Source organism: Osmerus eperlanus, chromosome 5, assembly GCF_963692335.1.
Source record: "Osmerus eperlanus chromosome 5, fOsmEpe2.1, whole genome shotgun sequence".
Classification (NCBI taxonomy): domain Eukaryota; kingdom Metazoa; phylum Chordata; class Actinopteri; order Osmeriformes; family Osmeridae; genus Osmerus; species Osmerus eperlanus.
Window position 1 is genome coordinate 13,585,320 of NC_085022.1, and position 26,082 is coordinate 13,611,401.

A 26,082-nucleotide genomic window follows, 5' to 3' on the forward strand; every position below is an offset into this window, starting at 1 on the left:
GGTTTAAATTGTGTAATTAAACCATGTGTGTCTGATGTAAAATTGTTCAGTATATTCCAATGAAAGATTCATGTTGGCTAAACATGATTTTATTGCGTGCAACCAATGTACATACTTCATTTATGTAAATTCAACAGACTTTTTCTTTCAGTGCATCGACAAATGTCAATGTCTTCATTTATAATTTGCAGACATACAACTAGAAGATGAGGTGTCTCTTTCACGTTGCATTCACATTTTATACATCTAGCAGATGCTTTTATCCATATCAACTTTTATCCAACAACAAAAAATAGTGCAAAAAGAAAGCACGGCAGACGATTGAAGATCAGAAGTGTAGAGTTTTAATAGTATTTCAATAGTCTGAGTCAAGTAACAGTCTGTATTTATAGGCACAGTCAACCGAAAACAAGTACCACAGTGCAACAATAGCATCTCAATTACTTGAGATAGAATTACTGAATGAGCTGAGGCCTTACCGCAGAGGTCCGAGTTAGATTCGGACTGCATGTCATCCCCTCTCTGTCTCCCTACCTATCAACAGGATCTCAAATACAATATATAGAGAAGGGACACAATTACAGGTATAACAAGAAGGGATGAACGGCTGCTTTTGGTGCCCTTAGCCCGGGGCAGCAGGAGAGAGATTATTCGAGGGAAAGAGAGACCCCCATGAAAGGACCGTTAGGGATGGATATGTGAACAGGGAGGTCATTCCACCACTGCAGAGCATGAAGGGAGAAGCAATGCATGATGGGAGTGCGAGGAGCACGGCATGGTGGGAGTGTGAGGAGGACCCTTCTTTCTTTGCGCACTTGATCAATTCTTTCACAGAAGTTGATCAGTGCCGTGAAACCAACTACGCTCCAGCCTTTGTGTGTATTATGGCAAAATGCATCTTATTTTTTCCTTGATGAGTTTTATTGCTTTAATGCACAAACAAGATGACATGCCTCCAACATCAAATCATTTCCTCCCCCTCAACTAACCAAATGATGCATTGTAAACAACTTCACACAATCCCTTAGGCTATTCCCCCCCAATCCATTCTGCTACAAAATTTGGCCTGATGAATAATTAAAAAGGACAGTCTTTATAATGAAAAAATACGAATTGCAAAATTTACCACAAAGATCACAGTCTATTTTTGGAGCAGCATTATTGTGTGGCTAAATATTCTCTTTCCTTCAGAGTAAGGAAGCAAATGCTTCTATCGGGCACCATTTATATGTTTATTATGTAACAAAGTCTAAAAAAAGACTTTAATGTGGCAGAATGGTTTGCCTGGTCTAAGAATAGAAAGAGCACGAAAATATATTTCTATATTTGGCATCCACGCATCACTCCCCTTCAAAGAATAGCAGAGGGGGGAATGTTTCTTGCTCATATATAGATTATGATCTGCTTGCAATGTGTTTCTCCTTGCAGTTCTATATTGATGTAGGCAGCAAAGACCCTCAGGGGTTTTCAAATCCTTATGCAGTGCAGTTGGGGAAGAAGTTTGGGAAAGGCACTTCCAAAATGTCACAAATCAAATCAAATTTATTTGTATAGCCCTTTTTACACGCAAGCATGTCACAGAGGGCTTCACATATGCCCATAGAACTGCCCCTCAACCAACCTAAACCCTCAAGGAAGACAATGAAAAACTCCCCAAAAACTCTCAACAGGAGAAAAAAAATGGAAGAAACCTTGGGAGGAGCAATTCAGAGAGGGATCCCCTCCTCCAGAGACGGTTGGTGGGAGAGAGGAGCAGAACACAGGCTAAACATAGTCATACAGTGTCGATGGGTTTTTAAAACACCAAAATCCATTATTCAACTTTATAGATGTAGGACAGGACCGGGAGACTCGCGACCAGGTCCAGCGTTGGCTGACCGACGACCAGGCAGGTGCTGACAACTCAAACCCCCCACACCACAAGGGATGTGTGTGGGGGGGACAGAGAGAGGAGAGCAGGGATTAGAGAATGCCAGGAGCAGCTAACAGTTACAGTCATAATAGAATGAGATCCCCACCGGTCAAGTGTGGACTGGTGCAGCAATTTAACAGAGCAAAAAAGGGGAATTTGATGCAACCCCACACACCAAGACAGCGACAGCCCCCCTCATTTGGAACATGAAATCTGTTCCAGGGGAAGAGAACTCTAAAATAAGTTATACTTAAAGAATAAGGATGGAAACAACCCGTCCCCCGTTGCCTCCAACTAGTAACATACTTACCTTTAACAGTCGTAGAATTGACTAAACAATAATGTTTTTAACCTAATTTTAAACGTCGAAACAGTATCAGACTCCCTAATTGAGACGGGTAGTTTATTCCAGAGAAGAGGCGCTCTATATGAGAACGCCCTACCTCCAGCTGTTTTTTTCTTAATTTTGGGAACCACCAGATAGCCGGCATCTTGAGATCTAAGTGTCCTTGCGGGGCAATAGGGTGCAAGGAGACCGGAGAGGTACAGTGGTGCCAATCCATGCAGAGTGCAATGCAATGCAATCCGTCACAGAGTCAAGCGTTGTGTTAATACCCTCCTATGTCTGCATGGGGTTGTTTTCCATCTGCTACTAACTTGCAGGTTGATGTGGAACTTGGGTATACGTTGGTATTCACAAAGCAAGAGAATCATTCCCAACAGCATCTCTGATGCCCCCGCTCATATTGATGTCTGTTAAATTGGGTTCCTTAGCTGCAGAGGTTTTTAACATCTTCTTTATTGCTTTTGAATCCCTCATTCTGTTGGGATTTCTGTGCATAATGCCAAACTAGAGCTGAGTGTTTTCATATTGAATTACCCTTTCTGTTCATTTGTTTCAAATACCTAATGCTCTGCAAGTAAAATGCAACGTGAAAATCACGATGGTGAGTATGTGAAAAAACATCCATTGGACAAATGCCAGTTAATAAGCAGGGTAAAGGTTTGTGTGTGTGCGTCTGTGTGTTAGCTCAAACAAGCCACGTGATTGTTATTTGAGGGGATGGGGGGGAGGGATTCATCATTGCATGTATAAAGTATTGAAAGGTTACAATTATTTGCTGGGCTCTCGCATATTATGAAGTAGTCAATTATGACAGTGAGCTATTACAGTCAGTTATGATATAGTCAGTTATTACAGTCAGTTACGTCAATGGAGTTAATTTTTTGGATCGGTAAAAGGTTTTCAAGTGGGAAGTGTAGGTCAATAAATAAATCACTTTAATCTATGTATGGGGATAAATATAACTTGAATTTAAAGATCCAATTAAAATCTTGGACAACACAAGTGTTTGCCTAAAGTCAGAAGAAGAAAAAAGTAACATGGACACAATTAGCGCAATGTCACTTGTTACAAAACAGCCCCCACACACTCTGTCAAACCACTTGCCAAGAATGTCAACTGGTTGTTGGGTGCCTTTAGGGAAAAACAAAAGAAAACGCTTGACACCCTCATCCTGTGGTGTGGCAGTTGGGGTTGAAACAGTTCATGTCATTGTAATACCTAAAAATAAAAGTGTTAGTGTTAAGACATATGTGTTTGATATGCATTTTTTATTGAAAATTATTATACCGAATACAGAAATAGTTATTTATATATCAATTTGCAGTAGGTTATGCCTCCACCTAGAACAGTAAAAGCTATGTTGAGGGTTGCCTTCATTGAAAGGTGTGAAGTATAGTTCAACTGTTATTGCAGACATTGATTGCACTTCTCCAAAGTACATTTGGATAATAACGAAATTATGACTAGTATTCCCTTAGCAGATGCTTTTATCCAAGTGACACGCATGGGGGATTTGAACCTGGGCCATTTTGCTCTGCAGGCAAATGATCTACAACTGAACTATACACACCCCTTTCTTTTCATACTGTATTTTGTATATTTGAATACAGAACATTTTTATAAAAATATTTTGATTAAGATAAGAAAATGTTTTTTTTCTGAAATTAAATGCATAATTATCAGACTAAATATGGGTTGCACTAGAATCAATAAACAAAAAGGTTTAAATGTATTCCTTAGAATGATCTAACTTCTACAATAATGGTAAAGAGTTATTAAAGAATAAGACTGTAATAACAGTTAGAAAAAGTGGCTTTGATTATATGACTACATAGGGGTGGTTCAAGCTATAGGGGATGGGTTTAGCTGTGGTAGAGCATTATACTGCAGATCAAGAGGTCGCAAGTTCAAATGCCCCCTGTATTTATCTTTGGATAAAAAAATTATACTAAGTGAATTTATGGTTGTATGTACCGGCCTTTATTGAGTTGGATTTGGGTTTCTTTAGATTCTGCCTGTTGACAAAACAACATAGACTTTACTGTTCAGACTCCACTGTCACCTATTCACATCATTTTTACCACTGCATCTGAGATGAACAACGCATGATTGACAGTGGCTGTGAATGATTATACAAAAACACTTGTACTGACACAAAATGAGAATCAGTCATTAAATATCTGAAGGCATTGCACAATTCCAAAAGTTCAGTGAGATTTTAAGGCAATATTTTTCCATAGTAGTCTGAAAAACATAAACGTCATGTACAAGTACTGGTGCACCTCTGTTTAGAATTCACACATGCAAACATGATGCATGCTATAAAAATAGGATAGGATAGGATATTGTCACAAGCATTCGATAGAACCACTGGGTAACCATCATAGGTAAACAACGTTCATGTCATAATGTGTGAGATAACGTGAACTTTACAAGGCGCTCTGATGCAGTCACAGGGATCAAACAAGTTTTCTTTCTTGGCAAAGTGACATGGATGCACACCATTACTATTGTCTGTGGGAGGCAGTGAAGAAAACCTACTTAATTAAAGCTGTTTGTCCACAAGTAGCATGTGGCCGCCTGCCATATACATAACACCTCAATTGTTCTTGTTTTTTTTTTGTATAGAAGCTTTGTAGATAGTTACTTTTCTACTCCTACATATAGTCAGGTACTAATAGACTCAGGGATACTGAGTGGATTGTTTTGCATGTTATGCACACAAGTTAGTTTTGAAAGCCTCACTCTTTACTCTAAAACAATACACTAATACAAACTTTAATTGCATCCTCCTTAGAGCAATTACATGCATTCCTTAACTGCATTCATATACTTCCATATCTAAAAATCAAAACGCAGATATTTACACAAGTTTTCTTGAGTTTGTAGTTGAATGTTAATTCATGGATGCATGAATGATTCGGTAACAACAATTTGTAAATAATATTGGTTCCGTCTTTAATCTTCCTTTGAAAGAGAAAATAAGAAACACTCAACATGTTTTGAAAGTTTCTTGCATATTTCATACACGAATACATGTATGTATGCGAGTGTGTGGGTGCAAGATGACATTGACATGGTAAATAAATGAGGAGTCTTGCCTCCTGTTTTAGAGCCAGAGTCCTCCTCCCCGCAGTATACAAGGGTTCTCCTAGTCTTATCTGGTCTAATCCAGTTTATTCTGGTTCAGTCTTATCCCTGAAAATGAGTAACCAGTTCATACAAACAAATAAAAAACATTGCTACATTGTGCAGTCCAACACCCACAATCTCATGGGGTAACATTAACAGTGCAAAACATCTAGGGGGAATTATAGTAGCCTATATTTATCAGCAATGCCTCCACTATGAGGAAAATACAATTACTATTCGTGTTCAAAATATCAAGATCTCATAATAAGTCACCAATAATAACATTCCTCCATACAAACTGGAAGTGTGCATGAATTATTAAGCTAGAATGTTTGAATCGTTACGCTGAAAATATCTGTCATTGTAAACACTATTTAGACAAAGCGTAACACTTTTTTAAGGTCCACCTAAATGTCCTGTAAACATGAACTTTTTAGGCATGAAAATAAATACATTAATTAGGCCTGTTGTTCATGATTTAAATATGATTAACTTATGTAAATACATCTATAAGGCCTGTTATTCATGATTTAAATATGATTACAGGCCCTAGTAAAAAAAATGTTACAAGCAGCATTATACAAAAGTACCAACAATACATTAAAGAGATGTTAAGATCAGGAATTTATAAACTGGTAAAAAGTTTAAAAGCTGATTATGAACGGACTTCAAAAAGAAAGTAGGAGAAGGACGATGCCTTAAATATGTTGGGAGGTGAACAAATACAGTTGGTTATATAACGGGCAGCATACAATGCCATATTGTAGTGCTTTTATATTCCACAGGAGTTCACAAGGCAGATACAACATGGGATCACGTAATGAAACAGTTTCAAAATAAGTCTGTGTTTTGTGCTTTGATGTCATGCTATTGCATTGTCATTTATATTTACTGTGAAGCCAAGCAAATAAACTACAGTAGCATATATAAAATGTATTGACATTTTGTTAGAAGTGGCAGTGCAGTTACCAGGTTGTGTTTGAGGCATTAATTGTGTAGGTATTCTTTTATGCAAATGTAAGAGTAGCCTTGGGAAATAGAAGAGCAAGTTGGACTGCTTTTATGGGAGTGTTGACTAGAAACCTGAACCCTCATATTGTCCTGGGATCATAATGACCCAAAATGTTCAAACCTAAGAAAACATTAATCTAAGTACAGGGCCTCCAAAGTAGCGTCCTATAATGACCCCAAAAGTGGACATTTGGGTTAATCAAAAAAGGAAATTCAGTGTAGCTGCCACAAAAAAGTAATGCCTATTGTCTTAAGGTCAATATGACCCGAGATCATACTAATAAGGGCTGTAGTAGTCCCTGTGATGTCCAACCACATCAAGAAGGCAAAAGATGAGAGATTAGATGAGTTCTTTTATGTAAACTATTTTCCAATTCACACATTTCTATTGGGCAGTTTAAATGTGTTCATGGCAATAAAGAACCACAACCTCCTTGACTTATTTTAAATATATCTGTAAAATAATCAGGTGGCTGAGCGGTTAGGAAATCGGGCTAATAATCAGAAGGTTGCCAGTTTGATTCCCGGCTGTGCCAAATGATGTTGTGTCTTCACCCTGCTTGCCTCGGGGGAATGTCCCTGTACTTACTGTAAGTCGCTCTGGATAGGAGCGTCTGCTACATGACTAAATGAAAGTGTCATTGGCATTCATACCTTCACAGCTTTACTTTACTTTTAGGGAACACTAGAGAGTTAACAAAAAAGATGATGTTGTTTCTGACCAATGCAGAACATTTTGTAACATTTTGCCAAATTTCACATTCGTAATCAAAGGTTTAGTTACATTTAGTAATTTTGTTAATTTACATTTAGTCATTTAGTTAAGTTATGAGATTAATTGGACACCGGGTCATAGTGACCCAAAGGTAATAGGTGTTAGCATTTGGTTAGTAGTTGGTAATAGTATTATTTAAGACAATAGGAGGGTTAATCTAACTTTAGCTAAGCATTTTCACTCATGTATTTCTACAGTAACTGTGCTATCACAATGGAGTTAATTTAATTTTGATTGTATAGCCGTTTGGAAAAATATTTTCAACAAGTTACAATGAGCTGTCTGCACTTCAGTCATGATCTTCAGACATGCAGCTAACTGTTAGTTGTCCTAACATTGCACAGTCAAAAAAACAGAAGAAAAACAATTGCTACTTGGAAATACTGCAGTTTTTTTTGGGCAACACTATACAAGAGGTAGAACTAAAAAAGAAGCTCTGAAATACAAACAAGTTTCCCATGGTGTCTAATGGTATTCAAAATAACAAACGAAACAGAAACACTACATGGTCATGTGATGCAGAGTGTGTTTTTGACTTCTGGGCACGGAGATCCACGATTCCAGAACCCTTATGAGCATGGCGAACGTGAATGTATCTGACAGTGAGTAAGGCTGGTTGAGTCCCTGCTATGTTTGACAAGATCCGACTTTGAAGTCCCCCTTGGAGTCAAGGCAGGCGGACAGAGAGGGACACTGGAGAGTGGGAAGATTATACGTGTTGATGGTAGCCTCATAAAAAGGGATATGGAAGTGGAAGAACTCAGCCCTGAGTGCAGGACGACACGAATGCTACTCTACATTAGTGCTCCGTTTACTAAGCAAGACAGGTGAGGGATGTGGCTCCTTAATACAAGTATCTCGCCAGCCATGAAAACAAGAAACCTGTTGGGTAAAAAAAATCATCCTTCATCAACCTTTACCATCCTTTGTAAACATAGAGAGACACCGTTTGTAGGAGGGACGTGGAGTGGAAAGGAAGAAGAAGTTGAAAGAGGACAGTTCTTGAGAAGGCTTTCCACAGGTTGGACTGTATGTTGTCCGGACCCTGCTCATGAACCAGTTCCTGTTCACGTGAGCTGCTTCTGGGTCAAATCACTTCATACTGACCTCTGACCCCTGAATGGAGGAGCTTCCTCGCGAGGGCAGCGTCCAAAATGGAAGAACATCTTTCCGTCCACTTTGCCTGTCTGAACGACCCCACAATGGTTTAGCGGAAGTGCAACATGAGAGTTGGGACAGTTTGGTGTCCGTCATCGGAGGCTGCCATCAAAACTGAAGAGTTGTTGGAAGAAGAAAACCGTAGAGTCGGCAGAATCGCTGTTGATTGACAAATCGATGATGGGGGCGTTGCCTTTCCTCTTCAGATTCGGCTCACACGTCGGGTGAGGAGAGGGTGCACTGTGGGGATGGGAGTGTAGGGAGGGGGGGAGGGGCCCGGTTTGATCCCCCTGGTCCTCATGTAGGAGAGGAATTGGTCAGGGATCTCGGCCAACACCTCCTTGGCCAGGCGGGCCATGCTCAGTATGTGGTTTCCCCGCCGGTCTATGTAGTCTCTGAAGGGGACAAACTGGTGGGGGGAGGGATGAAGAAATATATACTGAACCAAGAAAATGATTTGATATGTTTCAGATAATTTATATACACACATCCTATTAAGTATATAGGTGAGAGAGAAGGGGAGAAGGAGACAATCGTTCACACACGCAACCCGTCCGTTGTCTGACCAAAACGGCATTCAATGGGAGCGTTCGGCTAAATGAGTCGAGGGAAAGCTCTGTACCTGAACAATGTCCCTCTCAGCAAATCTGCCTTGGGAGGAGATCCTCTCTTCATCCCCGTCCAGCTCGATCATCTCTGGAGAGAAAAGCACATCGTTCACAATCTCTCCCCATGGCGTTGAAGAGGGCGGACGCATCACCCTGCTGACATCCCGCTACTTTCTTACTGGTGCTTGCTCAAACTTTGCTTCAAACTTGAAATCAGAAACCCATATTTACATTTCAATATCATAAACAGACGTTTATGTGAAGCATGGAGCAGAGCCTTTAGAGCACTACTGGGTATAAGGTCAAACCGCAAGGTACACAGTCTTGGTGTTGAGCTTAAAGTATCTGCCTATCACACACTATTAGATGGAGCTAAGTCAGCACATAGCCATCGTGTCTTAATGCACGGTGATTTTTGGGGCGTTATCTATTTTTCAGACCAGCTGATTTTGCAGGCAAATTAATTGAATACGTTTACAAGGGCTTGTTTAAATAGTAAACAATGATGTCTTCAACAACAGCCATGTCTATATGCTAAACAGAACTTCCATTGGATAAAAAGATAATTTCCCTCTGTCAAAATCTGGAAGAAGGTGATAGGGGGGGGGGGGTGTGCTGGCTGGGGAAGAGAGAGAGAGGGGGGGCTTAAGAAAAGAGGTGAAACGCAAGGAAAGGGATTAGCGGAAATGCGTGTGTGCGCACGCATTTCCGCTAATCCCTTTCCTTGCGTTTCACACATTTCACACGTTTCACACATTTGCGCACGCACACCTCCCACTCTTACCATCAAATTCTGCTGGTCCGACCCCAACAATTATAATCGACATGGGCAAAGAAGAAGCCTTGGGAAGGGAAAAGAAAAGAAGCCATGCATCAAAGTTTCTTGTTAAAACCTCCAAAGTCTATGCTTATCAAACATGCCACAGGCTTTCAGAGAGGTCCATAAATCATCTGTAGTGGCACTGCATGTATAGTAATAGCTTATCTAAAAAGGGGGAGTAAATGGGGAGTCCAAATGATAGTACAGACATTTTCCAACTCTGTTACAAGGTGTGGATTGTTACCCAACGTCAAAAAAAGTCCTTTTTGGAGGGAATCATTCTATAATTAGCAGTCTCTCTAATTTCATGCATGTATGACTTGGTCTAAAAGTCTAAATCTCAGCCAGCCTGACAAGCATATAAATGACTCTTATTTTCATCCTCTCCCTGAGTGCCCGCCCATTGCCTTGCATTGCAATTTTGCTTATCAAATCTCACTCAAGTGGGATGCCAAGGGCGGGCTGGAGTGATAAATGCCTTTGTTATGAACTGTTTTCCAGCTTTTTATAAGTTTGCCTTGCCTTAAGATGGACTCACCAATTGGCAAGGATATGAGAACGACCATTCTCAGAGGTATGATGACAATTATGATCTCATTAAACTTCACAATTATATTGCACTGGGGAATTTGCAGTACAAAAAAGAAATGATTTGCAATATATCATAAAGGACTACAGGGCCTTACAATTACCGACCAGTGCGTCCCAATACAGTAATACATTATAAGCCACAATCAACTTTTACAGTGCCCCTGACTCCCTGCTCTACCATTTACGACACACCAAGAATATCAGACAGAGTCCGCACATTTACGATAGACTCCTTCGTCTGCGCCATATCAGTGATGACGCCATCGGAGATGATGAGGAGGATGAAATACTGGGAGCCATCTGTCATTGCAGATGCATACCTGAGGTTGGGAGAGACAAAGAGACAGAAAATGAGATGGGTAGAAAGTGTGTGGAAGGTGAGCTCATGTTTAAAATACACACGTCACACCCCCCCCCCCCCCCCCGGCACATTGGGAGCTCTAAAGTTATCATGAGAAGGGTTTCCGTGAGCACTCCAAATAACCCTAGAGTTAGGGTTCCCCCTAGTCTCACTCACTGTGTCTGGTGTTTTGTCCTCAAACAGTGGATAAAACAGAACACTCATTGGGTAGAAACAATATACTGGAGAGAGAGAGAAAGTGAGAGGGATACAGAGCGAGAGAGAGAGAGAGAGAGAGAGAGAGAGAGAGAGAGAGAGAGAGAGAGAGAGAGAGAGAGAGAGAGAGAGAGAGAGAGAGAGAGAGAGAGAGAGAGAGAAGATATCTTTAGTGTCAAAATAGTTTTTTTTTGTCGCCCCCTGCCAAGAGATAATTGTTGAACCACGGAGCAATTTGGAAGGTGCGTGGGTGGACAACACAGAGTGAGAGATAAGATGTGAGGGGTAATGATGAGCGATGGGCCAGAGAGCTTGTTACAGTCAATCCTGTAGCTGACTGGACAACCTCTCCAATAACGAAGCCCAAGTGGAGCGTGGCTACATGGCGCTAAGACGCTTGAATCTGGCTAACTTCTGCTCAGCCTTCCCGATTACTGCTCAACTGAATTGATTGGGTGATATTTTTGGTGATCGTGTCCACTGGTCAATGAAGAACGGCTTGCTTGTTTCAGATGGTAACTCTCTCAGAAACATTGAGTGCTTTTGATGCTGAGGAGACCACTGACTGTTTGCGTTTGCAGTCTCCACAGCAATATGAAAGGAATCGGGCCGGAAGGCATCCATGAATCATCCTAATCTAATTTGAAAGCGTTTTTTTTCTTTTCTTTTCTTTTGAGGGCACTGGTGCAGCGTTTGTAATCTAATCGGATGCCTGATTCTTCATCCGTTTGTGTGAAAGTGGAAGTTGTGACAGTTTTCATAAATAATATGTGGCTATTTCTTCTGCCAGAGCTTAAAAACAAAACATTAAAAAAACATTATTTTAATTATTCAAAATCCGTGATCCAGAAGGTACCTTATTGATCATCACAACTAAATGGTTACTTTCCTCAAACGTCAAAAAGCAGGAGTCATTTATATATGGTAAGGCCATCAGAGTATCAATTTTGCTTTTTAAGCCATGACTATTAGCACATTTATTTCAATCTACCTATCAGTGGGAATATAGGTCACAGGTCATGCACAGGGACAGATGTATACAATAAGGGACTATTGATCGCTTATATTGCTACAGGAATGCTATACTCCAGGAACACAATGACTCTTATTGAGGGACTTGTTGCTCTTGTTGGTTAGTTGTAACTGATTTAACTTATTGTACTCGCTGTGAATTATAGTATTGTTGCTTGCTTTGTCTACAGGTACACTCTTGTACTTTTTTGAGGTTCATGCTGTTTAACTGTAACTTGTAACTACATGCTCTTATGGTTCTTCCCATTGGCACTTATTTGCTTTTCACAATGTATGCATCATGTTTTGGCAAATGATCAGTGACCTATGCACTTTTGTAAAGCTCTCTCTTGGAAGTCGCTTTGGATAAAAGCGTCTGCTAAATTAATCAATGTAAATGTATACCAACTGTTTTTCCAGCATGCACAATTATTGTTTTGTATGATTAACTGCTGGTATTTGTCTGTACAAGGTCCAGTTCCGGGGGCATAATGGCGTATGACCTACCTGGCCACGTGGTTGATCACAGGGGAGAAATGGGTGGGTCCGTAGAGACGTACAGACTTCAGGCTTTGATAGTAGGCCTCCATTACCCCCTCAATCCCACTACAGTAGGGGTTCAGGGGGTTTCCATTCTGCACAGACAGAAAGATGACTCAACATACATCCAAACAACTAGTTGGAAAGACATTTCTCACATACACCGTAAACACTAACATTCTCAGAGACTTAGTATCCTTCCTATGAGCGTGAGATAGCAGTAACAATGGAGGATAAGCAACATATCCAACAACATATCTAAAAACGAAACACTTTTAATGATCCCAGCCGTTTTCTAGGAGACCATGATGACGGCCTCGGTGTCGGCTGTCTTGGTCGTCCGTGAGCGTGCAGCAAGCTCCATTCAGTGGGACCTATTCTTAAGAGCTGACTAAGTCAATCCATTATGCTTAGATAAATGCATATGGGGCCTGTCTCAGACCCAGGCCCCTCTGGGGAGAGTGTTACTCAACGCTGAGCAGCTGTAATGGCTGCCAACGCCTCGGGCGCAACATCTGGAGAGGACGCACAGAGAGAACAAGCCACTGTGAGTGGCTGAGGACATCTTGAGATGGGGGCAGGGGCCAGGAGGGTGGCAGGTAGAGTAGAGGAGGAGGGGCGGGAGATGAAGGAATAGTAGGAGGAAAGGAGCAGGAGATGTAGGAGGAGGATGTGGTGGGGGATGTAGGAGGATGTGGTGGGGGATATAGGAGGATATGATGGGGGGATGTAGGAGGAGGATGTGGGGGGGGATATAGGAGGAGGATGTGGGGGGGGGATATAGGAGGAGGATGTGGGGGGGATATAGGAGGAGGAGGATGTGGTGGGGGACATAGGTGGAGAAGGATGTTGGGGGGGGATGTAGGAGGATATGATGGGGGATCTAGGAGGATGGCCGTAGGGGATGTAGGAGGAGGATGTGGGGGGGATATAGGAGGATGTGGTGGGGGATATAGGAGGAGGAGGATATGATGGGGGGATGTAGGAGGAGGATATGATGGGGGGATGTAGGAGGAGGATATGATGGGGGGATGTAGGAGGAGGATGTGATGGGGGGATGTAGGAGGAGGATGTGGGGGGGATATAGGAGGAGGAGGATGGCTGTAGGGGATGTAGGAGGAGGAGGATGGGGGCAGTGGATGTAGGAGGAGGAAGAAGATGGGGGTAGGGGGGTAGGGGTTGGAGTAAGAAGAGGATGGGGATAGGGGATATGGGAGGACAAAAGTGTCTCCTCTCACCAGGGCAAACTCGTGTGAGACCCGACCATCAGGGGGCAGCTTGGCACCGAAGCCCAGAGCAGGGAACATCTTGTCGCTGTCGTAGTCCTGGATGATCTCCCCCACAGCCCGCAGGGCCATGGCATAGGCGTTCAGCTGGTAGGGGCTCATGTAATGGAGCGAGGTGGGCTGGGAGGGATTACCTGACAACCAATGGGAAGACTCACATGGTTAATACCAGGTCCCCTTGGCTTTAAGCTATATGAAAACTCTAAGTAGAATGAGTTATGAAAAAGTTATTGAAGAGTATAATAATAACGGTGTTGTTAACCATTTCTATACCAAATAGACATGATCAAAGAGACTGTCAAACACTGTTGAAACCGAAAAGCCGAAACACAAGCCTGTGAAAAAGTTTGACACTCAAGCAAAATGGGCCGTTGACGGACACTCACCGTTCGAAGCGGTGAAATCGATTGCCACCGTGAAATTAATTTGAGTCCTGCGAGAGAAAAATCTGATTAAGGAGAGGGGAACGTTGTGAATTATCGATCAAACGAGATTTGATCGCGGCAACCTGAGTAACGTCGTCGCTGAGGCGGACGGGTGTGGTGAGCAGTGTCGGTGTACTCGGTGTACCGCATCACATAAGGACAGTAAGTGGGTCAGAGTAGCTTTGCTTCCAGTAAAGTAAGCATGGTGGTTTCCTTACAGCACAGTTGTCCTACAGGACAGACTTGGCTTTCATTCTCCACTCACCCGCCTTTGATGTAGTCAAGGAAGGAGAGCTCTGTATCGACCAGGCAGGACAGTAGAGTCACCTGTCAGGGGAACAAGGTGGGCGATGAAGGAGAGAAGGGATGGTTTGGACAAAAGGCCGGCATTTCAGAAACGCGCCTTCAAGTACGGCACAGCCCCCCCCCCCCCGTGGTGATTCGATCGTTATGTGACAAAGGTCATAAGAGATTGTTACATTTCAAATCTCGATCATGACACTTCCCAACAGTGCTCCTAAGAACTGTGGACAGCAGCAGGTTACAAACAGTGAAGCCACATGCAAAGTTCTCATCCATGACATGAACAGGAGAGGGAACAGCTCCGGGAGACTGAGGGAGGCAGGCGGCCGTTCTGAGCTGAGTGGCATTAGATATTGACTGACCGTTCCTGAGTTGAGGTATTTCTTCTTCTTCTTTCCTTTCTTCTTTGGATTTAGCACCTGCAAATGAACATGGCTGGGTTTACTTCAGCGGCTTATTGATCCCACGGTTGAAAACAAAGGCTCGAAAGCAGGCGGATCCTGACCCAAAGCCTGGCTTCCTTTCATCAATGAAATTGACTGTGCCATGACAGTGGCTGGGTGAGAGCCAGAGATAATCGTCCAGGCTCTGTTAGGATGTGCAGGGGAGGTTCTGTGTCGAGACCAACAGCTTACATAAGGATGTATGAAGGGGAAAGCACACTGCAATCTGTCACTTGGTGCCCTTGTTCTGTCTGTCTTCTCATCAAGATGTGCTGTAAACCTGTAGTGATTGACTCTTTGCCTACAGGATTAATGTTCCACGCATAAAAAAGGTTGACAGGGCAGTAAGAGACAGCCTTCAGGTCAAAAGACCTTGTCAACGTTTACGGGATATTGATAGCCTCAATGTGTCTGGCTCTGTGTACGGGTGTGTGTGCGTGTGCGTGTACTATATGTACGTGTGCATGTTCACATTATCTAGTGTAAATCTCTCACCTCATAGACGTGGAACTGTGACTGGCCTCTAGACATCTCCCTGTAGCTGGTGCTGAACTCTCCAATGAAGTCATGACTGGACGAAAAATACAAGACAGCGGGACATCATTTATAATCGTTTCCTTTCACCTGTGAAATAACTTGAATAAAATGCCCATGATACCTTTCCTTGTGAGTCAAAAACAAACTTTAAAAAGAAAATGACTAGTGGAAGATATATGGTGAACACAAAGTGTCTCTTAATTGTTCCTCAATTTCGTCTCCTTGTAGAACTTTAGCATCGCCAAGGGCAGCAAATATGGAATTTTCGACAAACCGTGCATGTGGGACATAATTAAAGTCTGAAAGAAAACGAGCAAGTGCTAGTGCCTGCTTACCCTCCATCTCTGTCCCAGTCATACACTTCCACCTTTATGCTCCTGTGGTGACAAGAGAAATTCTATTAGAAAAACCAATTAGTGAGGAGATTGAGAATCTGCCTTCTTCGAAGGAGAGCTGCTCATCTGTGTAAGAGGGTGATTGTGACTCTCTGCTGGCAGCCTTCAGACAGGTAGTGCTAAGGTGTTGAGATTCAGCGCACAAAAGAATGCAAGATATGACTGGCAGGGGACAGACATTTAAGTGAGTCCTGCGCCGTCAGCTACCAGAACATACTTGAACGTTTAATATGTGTAAGGGTGAACCAGCAAGGAGTTGCTGGCTGTAAAATCAATGTCTATTCATAAGTGCTGCTTACTTTAAGTGTGTGCTGTTTAGGCAGCATCAAGCTCAGGGGAGAGCGGTGAGTCACTGCTGGCAACTCATATAATGGAATAGCATTTCACAATAATGACGGATTGGACTTATTAAGCGTGGCTTTCCCACCAGGTCTCAAAGCACGTTGGACCCATATGAGGCTCTCTACACTTTGTTCGTCACGCCAAGCTTGTGAGAGATTTTAGGGCACATTGAAAACCAGGATGCAACACAAGGGAGACCAACCCATTGACGTATCTATCCCCCAGTATTTTGACAGATTTGGAGGGGAAAAAAAGAGAAGGAAAAAGGTAGCCGAAAGTTAACTTCTGAAGGAGCTCGGCGAATTGTTTTCATGTCTGTTGCAGCGTACCTGTCGTAGTCCCCGTTGCAGAGGGCTCTGACTGGGATCTTGAAGGCCTGCCACACCGGATCCAGAGTGTTCTTCACCACTTCTGTCTTATGGCTGATAGTGAAGCTGTCACATACACGCAGGAGAGTGCACACACAGGCAGGCAGACAGTTAGGAGGACACACCGTGGTAGCGAGATCGTGAAGAGCTCTTGCCAAATGTGGGTCAAACACTTCCAAATGTAGTCAGTGCACTTCTCCGTGTCCACTGTTTTGTTTACAACTTCATTTGCTTATGCCAACCCCTACAAACACTCAAAATGGGACTCCCTCGTACAACAACAACAACTGCTCCCACTTTTGTATTGTTACCGGAGGCAGAGGGGATCTGTGCGGCCTGTTCTACCCTGGAGCCAAACACGGAGCGGGCTTCAGTAAAATAAGCCAGCTGCACTAAAGGAGAATGGGTTACGTGCCTGACTTGGAAGTCAGCGTGGATAAAAGCATCTGCCGCCCATGGCTTTCCATAGAGTCTGTGCTTGACCACAGATGAAGCCACCTCCAGCCGCAAGCCACCTCCACACGCCTCGCGTTCTTCTATCGTCTTTCTTCGCCTTTCCTTATTCCTCGTTTTCATCTCCCTCCCTCCCTCCCACACCCATCTCCTATCCCGTCCCTTTTGTCTTTTCTGGCATCGGCGAGGATACGGGGTGCATGCATTAAATGTTTCCTTCTTGGCTGTTATGTAACATGACAGTGTCGCCTATAACATCCTTTATGTGAAAGGCTTTCTGGAGCGTGAACAATATTGCTTCCTGTCTACATGCCTTAGAGGACTTCCATGTCCACGGGTACAGAAACGAAAAACAACAATTGAGGCTGGAAATACGACACGATTGCGTAGCACTCTGTGGTTTTCGGAAAACAGCGCGTGGCTCATCGCGCTGGTCAGTGCGGTCAACTTACGATCCGTCCTCGTTGCTGCGGTAAAAGACGAGGAAGGGGTCGGACTTCCCGAAAAAGTCTTTCTTGTCTAGCTTGTTGCCGCAAAACTGCAACATCACTGACTCCTATAGGGTGGGTGAAGATGGAGGGAAAAGAATAGCAAAGATTATATTGGACCAACAAGGCCCTTATTCAATCAAATTGAGTTGATAGGGTTAGTGGGGAACAGCAGGCCCCTTGCAGGGCAGGAATCAATGCCCAATTCCATTCATGTACTCGATGAAGCAATGTCCACAGAGCACATGGGCTCTCTCGCCTTGAAATCTGGTCATTCGTTTAAGTGTAATACGATTTGGGTGAGTGAGTGAGTGAGTGGGTGAGTGTGTCTGTGTGTGTTTCTGGCTGCATACATATCTGCTCATGTGTGCAACTAGGAGTGTGCGTATTTTCTTTTATGTACGTGCATGCAGCTATAGTTTTGGTTTGTGTGTGGGCAGCACTGGACCAGTACAGAATGTGCTTGCTTTACTGTACTTGTTGCAAAATTATATAATTAATAAAAAGGCTTATAAATGTCCTATTTATCAACCAGCTGATTGCAATATTAGTACAGAAATGGAAAAGGTACATGGACCAGGAAGATGGAAACATTAAACATTAAACTAAGTCACCATTGACTATACAATATCATTAACAGATCAATATAGTAGTAGAAATGCATATTTAATTAACTCAGCCTATGAACTAAAATACAAAAATACAAAGATTTCAATACAAACTCACTATCTACAAAATGTTATATATTTGGTTTATAAGCCTTGTAAGCTGTGCAGGCTCTGTGGAAAGGACACATAATCACTGATTCTCTTGATCTGGTACTGCCTGTTAGTAGTCTTTTGGTTAAAAGACCCCCCCCACAAATTATATATATATCTTAACCTAAAATTAGCTGCCCTGCAAAATCTATTATGTCATATGAAAAATTCTGAGCATTTGATCATCAAGAATTGATTCACAATGCAATTGACTTACATTTTTAATTAATATGAACATTACAATTATGGAACACAATTATATCCGCATCACAGAAAAACTACAAACTGTACATTGAAAAAGAAGAAAGAGAAGGTGGTCCATGGAGATAGGAAGCTAAGGATCAAAAGTAATGTACTTTATCAATTAATTATGCAATACATGTCTGCTGTGTACCTATGAAAATGTGGGAATATGTACCGGTATGTGTGTGTGTACTGGTACTGTACTACACGCACAATGCAGAAAAACGTGCCACCATATTACCAGAAAAAACCTGCTTAATGCAAGTGGTGTAATTAACAGTTCAATAAAAACTTCAAAGTAAAAGTACACGTCTTTCTAAGACGGGGTGGCGCAAATAAAAATAGAAACAAGAAAAAGTTTTGCTTATGAAGGACAAATATTCACGATTGTGAAGCAATATTTACCCTGCAGTTGCTCAGCTCCTCTGCTCTGACAATGATGGTGCCACACTTCTTTCCAGGAATACCACTGTAAAAACACCCGAGAGACAGACATTTTCACTCTCCATTCCAGTGTTTACAGGGCCGTGCAAGTGTTTCCTATACTAACAGTCATTAGCCTGACAAAATAACATTTATTCACATTTAGAGAGTGATGCCAAGAGAAACCGACCACTACTATAAATAGTCCAATGAATGTCAGGACCAGGGGCTGGGTTTGGACTGGGGAGGGATGATGGGTCATGTTGTTAAGTAGGGCTGTGTAATGGAACAGAGATTATGCAGCTACATGCATGGAGAAATCTATGAAATTCAAGTGGGTTTGAGGAGGAAAAAAGGAACGTTCTAGACTTGAGGGTTTTGGGATGCACGGAGAAGCACTTTCTGAGATGAACTCACTCCGTAAGCATAAAAACATGGACTTTGGAGGGGAGGTAAAAAAAAAGAGAGGAAAGAGAGACAGTGAATGGAAAAGATAATGAGAAAGAAAGACCAGCCGAGGAAAAGGAGAAGAGAAGGAGGAGGAGACAGAGAGACAGCAAGTTAGAAGTGGAGCACATGGACAAGGGAGGGAGCTTTTGAAAAAGAGTACAGATCAAAAAGGGATTAGCAGTGAATACACGGTGACAACCTGCATTTCCTATTGTACAGGAGTCCATCTTCTCTGCCTGCTCGCCCTCACCTGTAGAACCATGCTGTAGGCTATAGCAACAGAGGTCCTTTAGAACTAAACACTGTCATCTAAATCCTCCTCCACTGGTTTGATACACTTTTCACGACACAATTGTATTAATTGTAATTGTACGCTGTATATATAAATGATTACCTTTGACAACGATTCATGCTAAAAACCTCAGTAGTAGGATAAGAATTCTAGTAAGATAATGTAATATACCTGACATAACCATGTATCATTTGTACCAATTATACAGTATACATCCTGTTTAGGAGCTAACACCTCCAACAAATGGTGCTATAGAGTGCTTGGTGCATATGGTCATCTGGCCCTTGGATCTTTATTTGCGCAATCTCCACGCACTTCACTGAGCGCGCGAATGCAAGGTTTTTTATTCATGTAAATGGAGGTGCTGCTCTTTAGGGCAGTGAACTGGATGTTCACACACACACACGCCCACACACAAAGAGAGCACACACACACACACACAAAGAGAGCACACACACACACACACACACACAAAGAGAGCACACACACACACACATGCACTAAATGAGTGCTGGCTGAGGGAGTTGATTATGTAACGCAACGACAGCGGTACATCCTTCCATGTTACGTCATCGTCTTCAGGGTTCCTCTTCGTCGGGCCTATTCAGCTGCAACTGCTCATTCATGCAGAAACACACACACACCTAAACAGGATGCAGGACCCCATTCACAAAGAGCAAAGACGACGACGGGGGGGCGAGGGCTCAGAATACGCTCAGCTCTCAAACAGAGCACAGGTCAATGGTTTGGGGATTTAAAAACAAAAAACAAAAACAAAAATTGCCCAGCAACACATTCACTCCACACTAACCCTTTAAAATAACGTCAACGCAGGTGATAGAGACTCTCGGAAAACCTGTGGAGCTGGATCAATAGAGAGAACATAGGTGGTTTCGCTGGTGTATACACCTTTTTTGTGTGTTTGGGGTGGGGGGCTTCCTATTAAGTGGATTCCATTAAGGCCCTATAGTGGTCTCGTTATTTATTAATCTCACAGTGAAAGCTGCAGATTGTTCCTGTTCTGCTCATGCGCTATTCACAAGGGCCGGAGACAATGAAGCAAATTTCCATTTCAGCATGTAAGTTCTGTTTTCACTCGAGTCGATTCAAGGTGTCGCCGGCAGGACAGCACATTTTTTAATTTTCAATTGGGACTGATTGAAATCCATCCTTGAATTTGCCATAATTGCAGTAATACTGGACCCAGCTGTGATGGATGCACAATGAAATGCTGACAATGCTAATTAAATACAGCGGCAGCCTTAAAACCATCTCATTTGAGTTTGCCTCTAAGCTTCTAATCATGAGGACCATTCCAAAACAGCAGAGGCAGGGCAACATGTGTGTTGCAGAGTGTGTTTTTGTGAGTGTGTGTTACTTACATTAGGGGTTTCTCCATGCGGCAACCCATGGATCCCACCACCTCCCCCAGGGTACAGAAAGCCTGGCCCAGAAAATCCTACACACACATACACACACACATGCACAAGAGAAAGAGAGCTTTTAGCTTCCAATCCAAATGAAGTGTAATTGGGGACATCAATATGCAGCACACTATTTAATGTATAATTTTCCACATACCATGAGCCTACTAAAGTCTTAATGAGCTACCATACCATTCTGGAGCATTTACAATTAGGACAGACAATCCATCTGATTATGTGACACACACACTCACACACACACACACGCACACACCCGCACACATCCGCAAACATCCTTCGTCTCAAGGAAGACATTTTTGTTTTTTATCACCAGAATACTAACAGACATTTACGGCAATGGCCATTAGAGTGTGTACGAGTGTGGACTGGGTGAGGATGATGCTGCTGTGTTTCCAAGTATACAGCAAGTGAACAATCGAGGAGGCACACTGTACTACTGTCTCTCTCTACGGGAATATCTTCCCTGTGACATTTGTGTTTGGTCTAAAGGACAGATGGTTGCTCTGGAGATCTTCGCGGTTGCTGAACATCCCTTCCTTGTCCCTCCATGCAGCCATGGTTGCTATCCACCACCATACCCCGGCCCCCTGCACACCCCTGTCCCCTCCTCTGACAGAGCAACCACCTCTCATTGTTTCGGTTCAGCTCTCCCCGAGAGGGCTTTGTCATCTGGGATGCACAAGATAATCTTGCATTGTTTATACATGCAGAGCTGACATTAACTGGTAAAAAAAACAAACAGACTTTAGTGGTAAACAATTGCTGTTGGGGTTTAAATTAAAAGATTTTTTGGACTGTAATCATTTCAGGTCTGTAAAATGGCACCAAAGGCACCAAGATAGCAGGAAAGCAGCAAAGATGAACCGCAGCTACACGGTAAACCAACAGGTTTCTATATTTTTTATACAACTCAATCCACATTGCATTCAACCAAGCGCGGTTCAATAATCACGATTAACTACTCTCCAAATATAGTATATAAGGATATATCTATCCCTGAGGCTTGATCCGGACCAGGTAATCTCCTGTATGGAAGGGAAAACACCTGCTGTATCATCCACCAAGACAGACACTGCATATTTCCTCGGTTTCCCTGGTTGTTCACAGGCAGTGAGAGGAGCGTGGAGCATGGGCCTCCGATGGAGACAACGGAGCCAGCGCTCCACATCTTCAATCCCACACATCTGTGGTGACGACAGGCCGCATCCAAGCGTTTCCCCGGCCCTCATACTGAGACTGACTCCCTGTGGCTGGGGTCTGGGCTTTTGCAGCGAAACAACCGACAGGCCAAATGACACAAATAGACGCGGCTGCGTTTCAAAAGGAAGGACGACGAACGCTGACTTAATGACGCCTTCCCGAAGCCTTCAGAAAAACCGACGGCCACACGGGTGCATGGAGGCGGACAACCAGGCGGGGAGACGGAACAGCAGACGGACAGAGAGACTGAAAGACGGATCGAAGACAAGAGGCGTCTGAGTGATTTGGGGAAGGTGCCTTATTCCCTCAACCAATCCGCCATTTCACGAAATAAACAAACCCGTGTGTGTTTTCCTGCGTTGTTAGGCTGTGTAGTCCAATGCTATCTTGATAATGTAACCTATTTTCAAACACAGTGTGCTTACTGTAAGACACCAGACACCTCCTCTGAACACTCCCATAATCTGGTCTGCCACTAAGGTAAAATAACAAACACCTGAGGTGGCATGCAAAAAATACCAAATGACAGGCCTGTTCGCGTTTTTGAAGGCTGTGGGAGTAAAGAGTGCTACTGTAGCAAGATAGAGCGATACAGCCGAAGAGGAGCTGTGTCTAAGAGCCTTCAAACAGCTATGTGATGCACCTGCCTGTAAAAATGCCCTGCAGGGCAGTAACAACATAGAGAGCACTTTAAAGCACTCAGAACTGACTCAGTTGACAATTAACCACACAAAGCACTATTGCTTGTGACAATGAACAACGTTTGACTTTGGGAGGATCAAACTAATACCTGGCCCCCCTTGTGATACTGTGTTAAGGCTTGGGTACCTGAAGACTATTACAATTCATTGACACTACTGTAAAACAAAGACTATTCTCATGAATGGATGGGTGATCATAGAGGAGGACTATGGAGGAAAAGGAAACTCACATGTTTTGACAAGTTGTCACTCTTGGAGTCCAGATCATACCTGCGGATGAATGAGAGATGAATGGTTGAAACAGATTGCTTGTTTGAGAGATGATGAATCGTTCGAACCGACTGCTTATTTGAGTCTTGAATGGTTTGACATTGACCTGTATTGCAGTAAATGAGTTTGTTACAGTACGACACTAGTGAGGTCATGATTAAAGTCTTCACAGCCCAACCGAAACACGGTAGTCAACAACTCGGGCTATTGGCACACAGTATCTCGCGCCACACTGACACAAACAAGCATGCACGTGCCTAAGCTCTTTCATACAGCGACCAGGTGTCCCCACAAATGGAATTTTCATTAAAACTACACAACGCCGTTACACAACGCCGTTACACAACGCCGTTACGCAACGCGCGAACGTCCCAACGCGCAGGTGCGCCTCGTGAGCTGCGCGCCCGTGCCTCTGCCACTCACAAACGTTCATAAATGATTCATTTAATGAGTAGAGGGAGAGATGAAGAAGAAAAAAATGAAAACACGAATATACACGCAGATGTACACGTTTGGCTGCACACGCCTAGTCTCACCCACCCACACACGCGCGCGCAAGAAAAGCACACTCGAAAGGGTTCGTCAGAGAGGATGCCCCCGGGCATCTCGCGAGTGTGTGCCTGACGCGCGAGCCGTGCGTGCACGTGGGCAGTGGGGCAGAGTTGCTCTCTCTTGGTCCACTGGAGTGGTCTGGAGAGGACACTTCCACACACGACGGGGAACATTTGGGCGAACAACGCACCCTCGTCTCCGAGGTTGGAATGATATGGATAAATGAGGGGAGACAATACGGTCATGTTTTTCATGGAAACGAGCGATAAAAGGGCTTCGTGACGCGAAGCCTTCGTCAGCAAAGGATTTTCCTTGGGAACATCTTGCGCTAGTGCTTCGGGTCAGAATCTCCCCGCATGTCGGCCGTGGTGTGAAGGAGTGTCTACTCTGTTAGCACTTTGAAATCATACATTAACATAAGTGGTTAAAAACCGGGTTGTGGCTTGTGTCCATAAAAAAAACATGAGGTATACTATTCTAAAGCCTCCCTATGACTACACTCCTGTATGCCAGGGTATCCTTAAGTAAGCCTCCATCAGTCTTGAAATAAATATAAGCTTCGAAAAGGGGAACTAAGCTTCGTGGGATGAGGCTTATGTGTCAATAGTGGCTACTGGGCCCAACAGGAAGGTGCGGTCCGATTGGTTCCTTCCGTGGAAGTCCCCAGCATGTGAAGGCTGTGGGGATGGAGCATCTACACCGGTGAGAGGAGAGTGCTGGAGAGAGGGAGGTGAATGGGTGGGGATGTACTGTACTGTAAAAGGCTCTGCCTCCCAGGGTAAGAGATGATGATGGGTGACTGAGCAGGATTTCCCCACTGGCTGTCTGAGTGTGTGTGTGAATGTGTGTGACAGTGGTGGCGGCGGTGGTGTGTTTGTGTGTGTGTGTGTGTGTGTGTGTGTGTGGGGGGTGCTTAGTAGAGTGTTTGCATGCGCATCTGTGTATGTGCTCGTGTGTGTATGTGTGCGTGGCGGTGCGTGAGGTGGAACGAGGGTCCACATTTGTGTAGGACAGCCTTGGCAGCCAGCTCTTGGCTGCGAGTCGTTTGTGCGCCATCGGGTCTGTAGATCGTAATACAGCCTGATGCTCGCCCACTCCCAGGCCCTGTGGAGAGTCCACTAATCTGCAAACACATACTCCATCATCCCTCATCTACTTCTTAGCCTATCATCCCCCCCCCCCCCCACGCATGCACTTCTTTGGTAGCTTTCTCACTTATTCACTCGCCCCCATTCCAAAATGCAATAGAAATCTCAAATTCTTTGAGTACTGTCCATTTTTTAACTTTGTTTGATTAAATTGATGTAACAGAAAAATGCATACAGATGAATTGTAGATGGGATATTTGTGAAGTATCGGCAGTGGAAAATAGCAACTGTTCTTAATGCATGACTTTGCAATTTTTTTTTGTTATCTTACTAACATTACTAATTACTGTAAATGAGGCCAAAAAGTATTCAAACTAACACACACTAACAACTTATTTTGTTATGTCTCAAAGCATGCCTGGGAGAAGTGGAATTCAGACCGAACAGCTGTTGAAAAAGGGAGGCGTCTCTCTCCTCACTCTCAATGAATATTTCATTTCCAGTCCAACTTGTGTTCCACACAGAGCAACATTCTCACGCACCCACGCATGCCTAACGCATGCATAGGCTCCCACAAAACAGTCAATTCTCAACTCACAGGTCAAAGCGTAGATTCTGTCTCTCTTCAAAGAAGTAGTCAAGGATGAATTTGCGGACAAAGTCTGGGTTCAGAGTGTTATCAATAACCTCCGTCCGGCAAAACTAAGAGAGGGTAAAGAATTAAGGGCATTGTGTGGGGGGTAGTGGATAATATATTAGATTTCTACAGTACTTAATTACAAATCATTTACGGTTGATTTTGTCAGACGTTTTTGCAATAAGTAGCAGCCAACCTCTAAAAAAGATATGAAGTGTGCTTCTAAAATTCCCACATTCCTTTTTTTAACGTCGCCCTAATATGAAATGATTCTCTTTAATCACTAAATGAGGGCAGCACATGAAAGGCTCCTGCTTTGCAGCAAAGGTCTTCAATCTGCAAGCAATCAGTATGACCTTTAAAGGATCAGTATTGTACACTGCATGTGGTGATTTCCCTGCTTCTTAACTCTTAAGAAGCTAAGTTGTGATTGTAATCATATCATTATGTGTAGCTTTAATAGCTGGATGTAACCCACATAGAAATGACAGAACTTAGCGCTCACTCTTAGCAAGTTACTTTA

The 26,082-nt window shown here is 43.2% G+C and overlaps 1 protein-coding gene across 1 annotated transcript in view; it reads right to left on the bottom strand.

Moving 5' to 3' along the window:
* Positions 1-7,182: 7,182 nt before the first annotated feature.
* Positions 7,183-26,082, bottom strand: part of LOC134021195 (copine-8-like) — a 28,258-nt gene continuing 9,358 nt past the window's right edge. The window contains exons 4-20 of the mRNA XM_062461762.1: positions 25,521-25,624; positions 23,243-23,282; positions 21,049-21,125; positions 18,907-18,970; positions 17,465-17,568; positions 16,521-16,625; positions 15,790-15,831; positions 15,413-15,488; positions 14,837-14,893; positions 14,437-14,498; positions 14,133-14,179; positions 13,699-13,880; positions 12,428-12,555; positions 10,571-10,673; positions 9,727-9,784; positions 8,957-9,030; positions 7,183-8,743 (exon numbers count right to left, since the gene is read on the bottom strand). Coding sequence (XP_062317746.1) covers positions 8,537-8,743; positions 8,957-9,030; positions 9,727-9,784; positions 10,571-10,673; positions 12,428-12,555; positions 13,699-13,880; positions 14,133-14,179; positions 14,437-14,498; positions 14,837-14,893; positions 15,413-15,488; positions 15,790-15,831; positions 16,521-16,625; positions 17,465-17,568; positions 18,907-18,970; positions 21,049-21,125; positions 23,243-23,282; positions 25,521-25,624 — 1,530 coding nt within the window. The 3' untranslated portion in view covers positions 7,183-8,536. The remainder of the gene's footprint in view (positions 8,744-8,956; positions 9,031-9,726; positions 9,785-10,570; positions 10,674-12,427; positions 12,556-13,698; positions 13,881-14,132; positions 14,180-14,436; positions 14,499-14,836; positions 14,894-15,412; positions 15,489-15,789; positions 15,832-16,520; positions 16,626-17,464; positions 17,569-18,906; positions 18,971-21,048; positions 21,126-23,242; positions 23,283-25,520; positions 25,625-26,082) is intronic.